The sequence below is a fragment of the Alosa alosa genome, chromosome 2, assembly GCF_017589495.1.
Source record: "Alosa alosa isolate M-15738 ecotype Scorff River chromosome 2, AALO_Geno_1.1, whole genome shotgun sequence".
Lineage (NCBI taxonomy): Eukaryota > Metazoa > Chordata > Actinopteri > Clupeiformes > Clupeidae > Alosa > Alosa alosa.
In genome coordinates this window covers 22,793,172-22,806,364 of record NC_063190.1, presented here as the reverse complement: position 1 = coordinate 22,806,364, position 13,193 = coordinate 22,793,172, and the positions used below count along the sequence as shown (strand labels likewise).

Sequence of the window (13,193 nt, the reverse complement as noted above, 5' to 3'; positions counted from 1 at the left end):
TGATCTCACTCCATGGGAATCCGATTTTGGGCGTCATCCTGCAGAGAGGGAAACACAAACACATAGGGGTCAAGCACTTCCCTTGCCGTACGTGACTGCACTGGTCAGTCATGAGGGACCAGTGGGGGAGACTGGAAGGGGATAGTGGGAAAGAACTACTGATTCAACTTGACATCAGAGTGGAGAGTTTTACTTTTATTGTGATAACCTAAAATGGAGTAATCCAGGTGTTATTAAAAGTGCCCCCTATGAATATAAAATTGTAGTGTTCATCTATAGGAAAATCCTATATAATGTAATGGTAAAAGGTAAAAGTTTCTGGTTAAGAAGAAGGTAAATGAAAGAACAGATAACAGTGTTTTCTAGGAACACAGAAAATGTTTTTGGAATGTCAAACCAAACAGTTAAAACTCGAAGGGGGATTTAAAAAGGGGTGTGGTGGAGTGTTGAATGGGCTCACTTGTCGTTCTGCTCGTAGATGTTCAGACCGAGGGCGTCCACTCCCAGCCACAGCTCCGAGCCCTTCTTGTTCTTGATGTTGAAGTAGTTAACGCCGTACATCTCCAGATCCTGGGCGATCTTCAGATACTCCATCATGGCGTCCTCTCTGGGTGACACAAAACACGGAGCGATCCTCACGACTTAACATCAAACTCAAAGCACTCGCAACACTTTCATTACTCCACCACCACCACTGCAGCCCACTGCCAGAGTGCTGAAGTCACTGCTTGGCCCCCGGGCAGTTAAACCACTCTCAGTAGGGGGCAATTCGGGGGAGGGGTAGTGGTTGCCAGAGTCAAAACACTCAAGAAAAACAACAACATTTTATCAAACGTTCAGTGGGGCTAGCTCTGGACTGGCTCAGCCACTGGGGAGTGTTGCGCTGACAATAGAGGCACGACACCCGGCCAGATAGTACGGGGGAGTCGGCAAATGCTGTGGTTGCGGCAAGAGCCATGGAGAATTGAGTGAGAGAGCTTGAGAGGGTGATCAGATGTAAAAACTCTGACCCTAACACAATATCAGAGTGTGTGTGTGTGTGTTGTTGTACCTGCTGTGTAGTCTTTGTTTGTGTCTGCTTTATGTTGTACCTGTTGTGTAGTCTTGCTTGTGTGTGTTACATGTTTGTGGGGCCAAAGATGAATTTCCACAGTAGTGGGCAATAAAGATCTCTAATCTAATCTAATCTAATCTCAAAAGAGAGGGGGACAGTGATTGCATGTCTGTAATAGAGCACTGGTGTGTGAGGGGGGTGTGCATGCTGGCTGCAAATGTACATCAGTGTGTGTATGGGTGTGTTTGCATGTCTATAAGCGTACACCAGTGTGTGAGTGATCGAGTGGAAGTGATGAAAGGAAGATTCAAGGGCGTGCTGCTCTAGTGTGTGTGTGTGTGTGTGTGTGTGTGTGTGTGTGTGTGTGTGAGAGACAGTGTGTGTGTGTGTGTGCGTGTGTGAGAGACAGTGTGTGTGTGTGTGTGTGTGTGTGAGAGACAGTGTGTGTGTGTGTGTGTGTGTGTGTGTGTGTGTGAGAGACAGTGTGTGTGTGTGAGAGTGTGTGTGTTACCTGAGCATGCCCTTGTGTTCTTCATGCCAGACCTGAATCCTCTCCTCCCACTGTTCCTTGTTCAGCTTGTGCTGCTCCAGCACCCTGCAAAGATAATGTACCATTAGTGTGTTTGGCACTTCAGGGCCACCGTACCATTCCCTTACTGCAGCTACACATGAACTGATATGCCTGACATGCCTGACAAAAAATAGCCTGAATCTGATAACTGTCTGAGAATGATGTGTGGTGATAGCAAGTAAGATACATGATCTATATGCATGGGTGTTTCATATAACACCAAAGGTAAATTTATATATTCCTACACGCTGACTGTCAATTATTAATCCCCAAATAAATGTGTCTGTGCACAGGTATACCTCTGTGGGAGCAGTTTGTCGCCAGACAGATATCCTGGGTTGTGGGAATCTTTGTTGTAGTCGGCGTATTTGGCCTGCACAGCGTACGAGGCCAGCAGAACAGCTGTTTCTGGTGGGCAGTAGATGTCATCGTTCAGGATGGCCTCTTTGACCTGGGAGTTGTGGTTTGTAGCCTTATCAGTTCGACACAAACTCAACCCCAACTGTTTCACAACAGCAGCCTCAGCTGTAGCTGCAGCCTTTGCACGACCTCCGCCAACCCCATCCCAACAGCGTTCCACCCAGGAAATAGAGACACCCTCAGCACAAAAATGGCCAGCCACACCTCCAAAATATACACGTACGACAACCAATCACACCCCAAACATGAAGACTCAAAATGCCATCGTCTATAAAAAAGTAAATATTTACATTAACCTTTCTTCCAATTTCCAAAAAAATACTAAAACTTGGTTAAAAAAATAAGGATCTTTCTACAGTAAACAGACTACAGTTAAATTGACACACCACAGCTTTGAAACAACACTGAAAAACCTAACACATAATTGGAGACTGAGACCCACCTGCAAAAAGAAGAGTCTTTGGGTGGCCTCTTGGATAAGCTCTTCAGAGACATCCTCGGGGTAGAACTTTGCCCGAAATTTGAACAGCAGCGGGCTCTCCTTCCTCACGTCCTGGGCCGTGACCTAGAGGTTTAGGGTCAGATGATAAAACAATGTTAACCCTTAAAGATGTAGGTTTTTGAACGTCCTAAGTTCCGCAACAATTGAAGGTTCTAAAATTCTATGTTGAATTCAATGAACCCAGATATTCTTTAGAACGTTCATTTCCCAACATTCACTGAGTGTTGACATTTGCCCTCTGTCTTGATGCCTGTTACATTACTTTCCTCTTGTTCTAGAGTGATATTGTAATTTGCAGCCTGTATTAGTCGTCTCTGAGATAATTGCCTGTTTTGATGAATCTGACAACTGTTGAGTATACACCCAGATTTAATGAAATGGCAAAATGAAGAACAAAGGAAGACAGAAACTCATAATGAGACACGGTTCACACATGCGCCTCGACGCAAGACTGGAATGTCCGCAGTATGGCAATAAAACATCTTGTGTTAAGACATGACAAAAATATATTAAGTTTTAATCAGAGACATTTCCCAATGATGTATTGCACTCCAAATGAACTATGACAACTCTGACTCATGTGCGCGTTTAACTGTTTCAGGGGAGCGCTTACTCACCTTCTTGTTGAGCTTCAGCCAGGTTGAAAAGCCCTTGGTGTCCTGATACTGCAGCCCGAAAAACCACACCTCTCGCAGACCAATTGTCTTCACCACCTAAAAGAGGTATAAACCACATAAAAAACAGGTATAAACAACCATGAAAGCACGTGCGACCATACAATAGCATACAAACATCTTACATCTACATGCTAGTACAGCATGAAAGGAATAGAACTAACTGCACTTCAGCACTAGCCCAGCTTCAAAACTGACAGTCAAGCCAGTACAATTCAGTTATGTCAAGAACAATGAGTAGCATTTTGATTGGGGAGACTGGGATGTGAGAGATAAACAAGAGTGAAATGGCTATCATTAAAACATTCAATTGCAATGACATTGTGAAATTATTGTTATATTGTTGACAACAATTAGATCTCCCAAAGAAGCTAAGTGATGTGTTGAAAAGTGTATTCCAAAACAGACAATTAGGATTGTGGTAACACTTGTCTCTTTTCATTTTGTCATGGCAGCTTGACACACTTGAAACAGATTTGAACAGACCCGAGCAGACATGTTGGAAATGTGAAGTTACACAAGTTAGAAGAAGTTAGAAGAACATACATACAGCAGGAAATCACACATTTATAAACTGTCTGATTATAACTGATAATAACTGAAAATGATTCACATAATACCAACACATAAACACAGTCACACTCAAACACACTCTGACACACACACACACACACACACACACACTTCTCCTCTGGCCTCTTCATCAGCCAGACTAGAGGAGCACGCCCTTGGGTCTCCCTTTCATCACGTACATTCGAAATTCAATTTAACAGTATGTGTGAGGGATGGTCCAAGTTCCTCAGTCCTAACCTAATCATCATGCATTTCCTCTCAGCAGTGGCTATGGTTTCCAAAGCTCAAGAGAAATTTATTCACTACACGCTCTAAGTCTTAAAAATCCCTATGCGATTTTGATTAGCATAGCAATTAATCAGAATGCCCCCATAGCTTATTCCTCTCTGAGTGGATTGACTACCTCTGTTTGGGACTTGCCAAGAAAATCTCCCCAGAGTCAGTTGTAAGATTTCAGTTTCAAGTGAATGCTAGAATTCAGTTTTTCAAGAAAACTTGCATGACACCAGCCATGATACCTCCATCACCTATCACTGACACTAATTGAATGTTCCCTAATGGTCTTCCTTACTCACTGATCTGCTAGCAACCATAACAGACAGACTCCGAAAAGTTAAATGTAACAGCGTGACTTCCGCTGTTCTGTGATGGTAGTTTTAAGGGGAAATTGCCTGTTCCAGTGTATGAAACGGTGAGCATAGCATTACATCTATGAGTAAATGCTAGATGTACCACTGCAATCTGTGACTGCATGTGATCACAAGTGGGTGTACATGAGTCATGCATGCACAGACGCACACAGAGACAACTACAGTAATAACACAGTAACAGCATGCTATCAGTTGTGTGTAGAACAAGTACACACACACACACACACACACACACACACCTCAATGATAACGATAGTGTAATAATAGTGGACCATACGATTGAAGGCCTGTTGTGAATGTGTTTAAAGATGGAGTTGAAACGCACCTGATCAAAGAGCTGTTTGCCTGTGGTGTTTGGCTGGATGGCGAACTCCAGTTCCGCATCCATTGTGGTCACACGCACGCTGATCTGTTGGAAAAGAGCAAGGGGACACGTAAGCCACTAAAACCGCAAACAAACATTAGGAGCTTTGCGACACTATTCCTTTTTGTTGGTTTGTTTTTTTCTTCTCTGATTCCCACTGAGATTGGAAGACGGAAAGCATGGGATAAATTCATGCTTGTTGACATGACAACAGTGATCAAGCTGATTCCTTGTTTAGCTGTAGGCCTACTGGTAGCTCACAAACCTTATTTACAGCTGTCTAAATATGTTGCAGAGATATCCCAAAAACATAAAAGAGGAGAAAAAACTCTCTATTCTGAACTTTGCTTAGGTCTGAGAATTGCTACTGTGTGCCTCTGACTAGTTTGATGTTTTAGGCTTGTTGCTAGGATTGAGTTGCCATAGAGATTAAGCACGCTGCTGAGGCTGTTGTTTCCAGTCCAGGAGTGTCGGACCCCACAGGTCCTGTGTCCGTTGACCCTTAGAAATTTTACCTAAATGACTTTTGGTCACCTTGGCTACAAATTCAGCTTACCATATCCCCCCACAGTCTATCATATATCCGTGTGCAATGTTTGTGCATTTTCAATTTCAATTTCAATTTCAATTTCAATTTATTGTGCTTATAGAGCGCCAAAACATTACACATGTATCATGTATCATGGCGCTTTACAGAATGTAGGCAATCAGAGAAGGAAGAGGAAGAAAAGAAAAGAAAGAAAGAAAGAAAGAGAGAGGCCCATGGGTAACAGGGGTGAGGAAAAACTCCCTAGAATTGGAGATACATATAGGAAGAAACCTCGAGCAGATCCACAACTCAAGGGCCTGACACATCTGCTTAGGGTCAATACGGACAGTAAGGTCTGTACACATGACAAATGCATATGATAGTCAGGTGTGGAGAATAGGACATGGTGTTTAAAGCACCTGAGGTGAAAGTTATAAGAGGTGGGATGATTATGTATCCGGTATGATAATGCATTAATCATGATTTAGTGATTTTGCGGTTCAAAGATAAATCTTATGGTGGTAACAAACTCACAGGGTTAAATGGATTTCAAAGGAAGTGTAGAAGGAGAGGGAGGTTTAGAGAGCCTGGCACACTCATCCACAACGGGAGTATGATTGATTATGCTGTGGAACTTTGGTTAAGAGATAACAATTGAAGGAAACACAATGAGAGAGTGGACAGAGCGACCACACTAGCACTGTGCTAGTATGTTTGTGTTAGAGAGAGGACAGAGAAAGATAGACACATTGTGGGGTGGTTGGGAGGACAAACAAATAAAAAAACAAAATTCGTTTTAAAATTCGATTAAATGCCACTACAAAGAATTTCACTGCTGTCAACCCTGACAGACTGTGAGGCTAAATCTGTTTGTGACTATTGTATGCTTCCCTATTCTTCAGAGTTCCTGTGCTGTCTTTTGCTCTCTCTCTCTCTCTCTCTCTCTCTCTCTCTCTCTTACTACAGGAAGTTGCCACATCCTCTCAACTTAGTCAGGCTGCCCTTGTTGAGTTAACATCCTGTAAGCCATGCATCACTGTCCTATCAGAGCTCACAAGAAGCCATTTTAGAGCAGCAGCCTATAGTTTTGACACAATACAAACTCACTCCTGCAAACGCATGGTGGGGCACCAACATTTAATCGCTAATTCCTCTTTAACATCAAAGAACTTGAGTATGTAATTTTGGTGTACATATACAATTTAAGTCTACAATCTATGTAAACATTGTGTATCCACATTGTATATTTGCCTGTTGTTATATCTGAGCATTCTTCATTCTCCATTTTGTATGAGTGTGTGTTGTGTGCCTGTGGCTGGCTGGCTGGCTGTGTGTGTGTGTGTGTGTGTGTGTGTGTGTGTGTGTGTGTGAGGAGGGGGCAGTAAATAGCTGAGCCGGGCAGAGGCCCCCCCTCCTGTTGGAACCACAATGCACTGCTTTATTCACCAGCTGTGATGCTGATTAGCGCCCGCGTTCTTTCCCCTTTGTGTAAGCAGGGCCTCTCTCTCTCCCACTCTCTCTCTCTCTCCGTTTCCCCTTTTCTCTTTATCCTCCTCCACCCTCCCCTCTTTCTGATAACTCCCTCGTTTCTCACCTCTTAGCCTTCTCCAGCCTGGTGCTCACCGTTCCTATGCCCCAGTCAGATTTAACTTTTCTTTTTATCTCATCCCTCTCATTTGGATTCTCACTGGGCCTGACCAAGGTCACCATTCACCTGTCGTTACCATGGAGATAGACAGCTGTATGTATATCATGGGTGTGCTGTAAGCCTCTTTATTATTGTCAAGAGAGAAGAGACTGAAGACAGGAGACTGACTAGAAAAAAAAGAGTAATCTATCTATATATCGATCGATATATCTATATTTTTCTATATCTATATCTATCTATCTATATATATATATATATATATATATATATATATATATATATACGTTTCCTGCATTTGAAACAAATTGACACCGTTTACACGACACATCAGCAAGGATCTACACTAAAACTTCCTAATATGTTACAGACTTCCTGAGATCCACTCCAGGCCAGTAAGTGATTCATAATGGGCCCTGGCCGTCCTGCCCAGTGCTATTTCGACAGGCTTGCATCAGATTTTTGGACGGGCCACACCATTACGGCATTCCCTAGAAACAATCACTTCTCGTCTGCGTCGAGCCAGCCAGTAAAGCTGCTCTAGCTCTCTGTTAAGCCCTGATACTTTTTCCATATTATCACATCCCTTCTCCCACTCCCCTTCTCTGTGGCCTTTTCCAACAGATCCCCATTCACGCCCGTAGCATTCATCTACTTCGCTTGGCCCTTTGGCAACCCGTCAAGAGAGCTTGTGCATGAAATGACTTCTTGGGGTAAAAATAGTTCATGGCGACATGAAAAAGGAACCAAGAATGCACAGTTCTGCCGTGTAAGGGTGTGTCCCTCAAGCGCAGAACGCTGTGTGTTTTGCCGTTTCTATTTTAGGAACAATTGCTCAGCCCTCGACTGCTGCTTCTCCAGGGCCTCCCGGAGATGACAGGGGCTTTTTCCATGAAGACTTCTTCATCACCAAACCTCACCTTCCTTCCTTAAACCTGGCCATGAACAGCTCTTAAACCCACCAGGAATTGTTTTTAAATATCGCTTTTATGCGCACCGTTACGGTAAAACTCCCTAAAGGTCCCCGTGGGTGTGCCCTGGGGATGACTACCATCTTGATAAACGTGATATTTTGGACACGAAATTTGAAAATGTCATATGTGTACTTTAGTGTGTACGTAAGCACCAGAGGGACCACCCTGTTTGGGACACTGCCTCTGAGGGAAGCAGAAGCACATACTTGGCTTTTACACTGTGCTTAACACAGTAAGCCCAGACATTCTAATACATGTGTTTGGCAGCTGTTTGGCTCATGTGAGCATTAACATTTTTTCTTAATGAATCACTTTGCTCATATTTCTCATATAGATCCAGCATGTTTTAAATACAAATTATGTCACAAGACGGTTCCATACTAGCTAACTGCATATGTGCTTGCCCAACTGCCAGAGCTTAACAATGTTCTCTATGTGATCTATCACATTCTTGAGAGTGGTGACAGTTTCAAGCTGACTGCTGGAAACCACCAAACATTTGATATCTGCCATTCAAACCACACCGCTCCTGAGAGCACGTCAAGTATACACTGACCCAGATTACAGTTCCTGTCATACATTTCAGTTACAATGCTCTTATGTGCCTGCTGGTCTCTCTGTGTCTGACTCAGGCACAGATGTGCTTTCATTGTAAGGCAAATGCATCATTTTGCTCAAGTAAACTGGAGTAGAGAAACATCTAATCTTATGAGCACAATCAAAATTATTAAAATCATAATTACAATTTAATTTCCCTTCTCTTTTCAGATATTATGTTAATCTACTCTTAGTGGCAGTGAATTCACTTGCTATTACAGAGAAATGAGTTCTCATCGCTCCGATCTGCACCTGGGCCTGCTCTTCCTCTCCCAGACACAACCTCTTCACCGCACTCAAAATAGACCTCTCCACATCTTAAGTGCTTGGTCCAATCAGCCGCTTAAAATATTCCCTGTTTTTCCACTGAGCACATGTTCTAAATAATAAAGTGTGTGTGGCCAAACACCTCAAGAAGAAGCAACTCAGAGCACCTGATAGACTAATGAAACCATCTGGTGAATGCCATGGGTTTGGAGGATATAAATACAGTACAGTAGCAAGGTTGGATTGACCTCTTTTGGCTAAATGTGTCTTGTTTCTTTTTCTGTTTAATTCCTTTTGTATTTTCACAGTATAAATTGTCTGGAAAACCTGTTTTTCAATAGTGCTGAACACGGCGGCCATCATACAAATTCTTTGTTTTTTTGAGCAATAAGGATTAGTGAAAATCACTTGACCCTAAGGCACTAAAAGAAAAAAAAAAGTACACACACAATATATTGTTCATAAATGTTGTCCACTAACTCTTTTCACAGTCCATGTATAAGGCATGTATATTCTATGCTACTGTGCCTAAAATTTTTCGAGGTATATGATGATTATGGTGTAAAGTTTGGCAAAAAAGCATATCCAGAAATCCTTCTCTATATTACCTATTGTGACCACAGTGAAGAAACATTATTGTGTAAATCAAACATTTTAGATGCATTCAGATGCACAGCAACATTCAGTTCCACTTATTTCTTGATATGGTGACCAGAATGTTAACATCAGCAATTAAAATCACAGTGGTAGCTAACACACCAGATACATGGCAGTGAAAGCAGACACTAAATGTGAAACCAAAGAACATGAACACAAGTTCAAGGTATGCTAACATTCAACGGCATACATCTACGCATGCATTATTTTCAAACTCTTGAGACAGAGGGACAGCAAGAAATACAAAGATAAAAGGAGAAGGGATGACTCACAGCTTCTCAGTCTACAGGTGGGAAGATGCATTTTAGGTTGATGAGGTAGTCGTCCTCCATTTAACAACAAAACCTGTTGCTAACAGTGGAATGCTTTCTCCTTCTCGCCTGGTACCACCTCTGGCTGAAGTTGATTACAAACAGCTAAAGTCTGCTGTGTCTGAGCCTCTGGCGGCTTTACCTCACCTAATCCCCCCCCCACCCCACTAGCTAACTTACAAAAAATAATTTACCCTTGCTCTTAATCATGTTTGTAATGTAATCATAACCTGTTGACTTGCAAGACTCATGCTAAAAGAAAGTTGTGTGCTAACTGTTACTGTACATCTACACCACCATGATGACAAGGAGAAATTCCAGACCAGCAAATTTGCCCCTCAAACTCTACAGCAAAGGACTTAATAATATATTTGTCGCAGCTTAACACATCGAATTCAATATGACTGCAGGGACTAACCGAGGATCAAGGCTGGGGCTACACGATTCATTTTACCACAGGCTATCAAGCAGCTAATTTATCAGCCGCTTAACTGCATGGATGCTTAAGGCCTTGTTAAAGGGAGTTATTTGATGACTGTGGTAAACGACAGAAAGTGAGGTGGGAGGGCGGTGGTGGGGGTCCTTTTGATTTGGCTCCCAGCGTGGGAGAGAGAGAGAAGGCTGACAGGGATAAGCAGCAGTAGGGGAGTGTGGGTAGAGAACGTTGGTAAAAGGAAGGGGCGCCGGCAGTCTCTCTGAGACTATGCAACTCCAAATAAGGCTTTAAGAGGCAGCGTCAGGCAAGCACAGAGCCAGGAAATGGCGCCTGAGAGGAACTGACGTCAGCTCAGAATCCTTGAGTCACTAAATTACAGATTCTTGAGAAATGGCGGCAACCAAACAGGAGCTGAGCCAAGTCATTTTCTTTGCTTGAGCCCTATGCGTGACCCCATACATGACAGTTACAATACCACTTACTGCCTGGTGTCTTTTAATGTGTCTTCATGCCAGGGCATGAGTTTTTCTAAATGTGAACAAATAAAGGTTCTTAGAACATCTGCTTGTAAAATTAGAACCTTTAATAGGAGTGGTTCTTATGACTGGCTACTTTGTTAGAAGGTCTATGGGCACTGCACACTAAGTCTGTCTGTCTCTCTTTTACACAGACAGTATGTTAGAGGGTCTATGAGCACTGCACACTAAGTCTGTCTGTATCTCTTTTACACAGACAGTATTGTAAACACAAAGCTGCTCAATAGAAAGTTATTTGTGTGCACAGGTCAAACCGGACTCAAACCATTTTTTGTCGCATTCCAGGCTATACTGAACTTCTAAATTATATATGGTTTGCAACATATATACTCATTTCCGTGCTGGTGTGTGTGTGAGAGAGAGAGAAAGAGAGAGATTGATAGAGAGCGTGTGAGTGAGAGAAAGAGAGACGAGAGAGAGAAAGAAAGAAGGAATAAAAAGAGTGTGTTTCTAAAAGAGAACACTTTCTGCTAAATCTACAACATACTGTATGCACAGACAAAGACTGAATAAGGAACTCTTTACTACAACAACTACTGAGATGGTTACAATCTGGAGCTTTAGCCAGGGCTCAGATCAACTGGATCATTAGTAATAGCATAGCTTACTGCATTTATTGTCAGCTGGCTTCATTTGCTCAATGCAGCTATCAAATTTCATGACTATCTTGCTTTCAGCTTTGTGTCCATCAGTTGCTTATGAAACAGTTCTTGCGCTGTTACATAGCTTAGGCCATTTCCCCAGGGGGAAAATCATAAATAGCTTTTCAGAGTGAAATGAAAACTTCAGCTTCTGACAATTGGTCCTATAGTGACATTGGCTGAAGACAAGGCTGGTTAGGCTAGGTCAGGCCTGTTGCTTCCTGTGTCTAAAAAACTTTGACAAATCCTGCTTGAGCAAACAGCACACTCACCAGCTGACTAGATCAGACATAAATCTTATCAACATCAGAGGAAGTTACATAAAAGATGAAGCAGAGATTTCAAATAGTTTAGGCCTGTTCTGCCAAGTAAGTGAAAATTGAGGGTGGCTGACTTATTCTAGGCTATCTAAACCGAAACTACACAGATCTCTACAGCTCATGTGCTACTGATCTGCCGCGGGCAATGAGAATTTCCTATGGAACATTTTAATTTGAGAGCGGACAGGACAAAATGTCAGGGCACGCGCATGGGTATGTGTAGGCTGCGTTCGTGTACGCGCGCACACGCGTACCCATCTTCATAGTCTACTGCAAATTCAGCCATCACGTAGCCTAATTGTAGCCTAGCCTAATGGAAAAGTGTCTGGTACTGCGCAATTAAATCCTTCCGGTGTATCACTTGCATTAAGCAAGTGCAAAGCTAGAAGTTAAGCCTAATTCATTAAGCACATTTAAACCTCGTTATGCCAGATTAGTAAACGATGAAAGACAGAGTAGCTCTGATGAAAGCCAGATTGTCCGCCATTCGCAAAGCAAGAACGGTCTGTAGCCTCCTTGACTCATCTCGTTCAACTTCACAATAATAAGCCAATCACATTTGAGATAGGGGGATTCTCACAGCCGCTTAGCTTGTCACTGAGTAACGGTTTTAGACTCACCAAACAAGAATTAGGCTATATAGGCTACTATCCCAGACTAAAACGGAAATAAGAAAAGTCTACATTGTTACAGGCAACACAAAGAAAAAGGCAACAGCAAAAACTCATTAAATACGGATTAAAGAACAACTACTATAAATTATACAGCTTAATAAATACACAATTTGAAGGCTATCGTGATAACAATAAGAAAATACGCTAGCTACAGTAAAATGATAGGCCTACAAAATCAGAGTGTTTTTCAGTATGATGTGGCTTGTTAGGCCTATTTCAGAACTTTTATCAAAGTTTGGAGGACGGTCTGCCTCGCGCATCAAATATCTAAGCTTCATGTGCCCCCGGCTTAATCACATAAATACGACAATTTTAGAGACAAACAATAAAATGCTGGTTAAACAAAGAGCCATCAAACAGTTTTCCAGAATATATCTTTAAACTTACCGTCTTCGGCATTTTGTCAGTCTTTTCTGATTCTGCTCACTGATGTCAGCAACTAAAATGATACAATGGAATCAACAAAAATAGAAACTTTTTCCCATCGGATGACTAGAAACGTAAAACGTTGGCTATCACCACCCAAAAGTGGGAACTTAAACCCTCCCCAGAACGATCTAGTCCAAAATTACGAGTTTTGCTATGCTTTGTTTCACGCCGAAGTGGTAACGCTAGCCCAGAGCTTGATTTCCTGCTAACGGAACTGAGTTTGAAAACCACACCCAGGCCGATGGAGACATAGTAGAGCGGGTATCCCGCAGACTCCGCCTGTATTGTCAATGGTCCGTTATGCCTTTGTCAAACTCAGATAGAACGTGAGCGGCCCGTCCCGAATTTGTCTGGATGGACGTGCAGAGG

General features: G+C 42.5%; 1 protein-coding gene across 2 annotated transcripts in view; it reads right to left on the bottom strand.

Moving 5' to 3' along the window:
* msna (moesin a) overlaps positions 1 to 13,123 on the bottom strand; it is an 18,686-nt gene extending 5,563 nt beyond the window's left edge. Inside the window, exons 1-8 of one of the 2 annotated variants that reach the window (XM_048266398.1) lie at positions 12,783 to 13,123; positions 4,770 to 4,853; positions 3,165 to 3,260; positions 2,488 to 2,610; positions 1,925 to 2,076; positions 1,566 to 1,649; positions 461 to 607; positions 1 to 38 (exon numbers count right to left, since the gene is read on the bottom strand). The exon at positions 1 to 38 is cut by the window's left edge and continues 59 nt beyond it. In XM_048266398.1, coding sequence (XP_048122355.1) covers positions 1 to 38; positions 461 to 607; positions 1,566 to 1,649; positions 1,925 to 2,076; positions 2,488 to 2,610; positions 3,165 to 3,260; positions 4,770 to 4,853; positions 12,783 to 12,794 — 736 coding nt within the window. In that variant the 5' untranslated portion in view covers positions 12,795 to 13,123. Of the gene's footprint in view, positions 39 to 460; positions 608 to 1,565; positions 1,650 to 1,924; positions 2,077 to 2,487; positions 2,611 to 3,164; positions 3,261 to 4,769; positions 4,854 to 9,749; positions 9,859 to 12,782 lie in introns of those variants that run through there. The other variant, XM_048266405.1, reaches the window with a different exon arrangement.
* Positions 13,124 to 13,193: the final 70 nt, after the last annotated feature.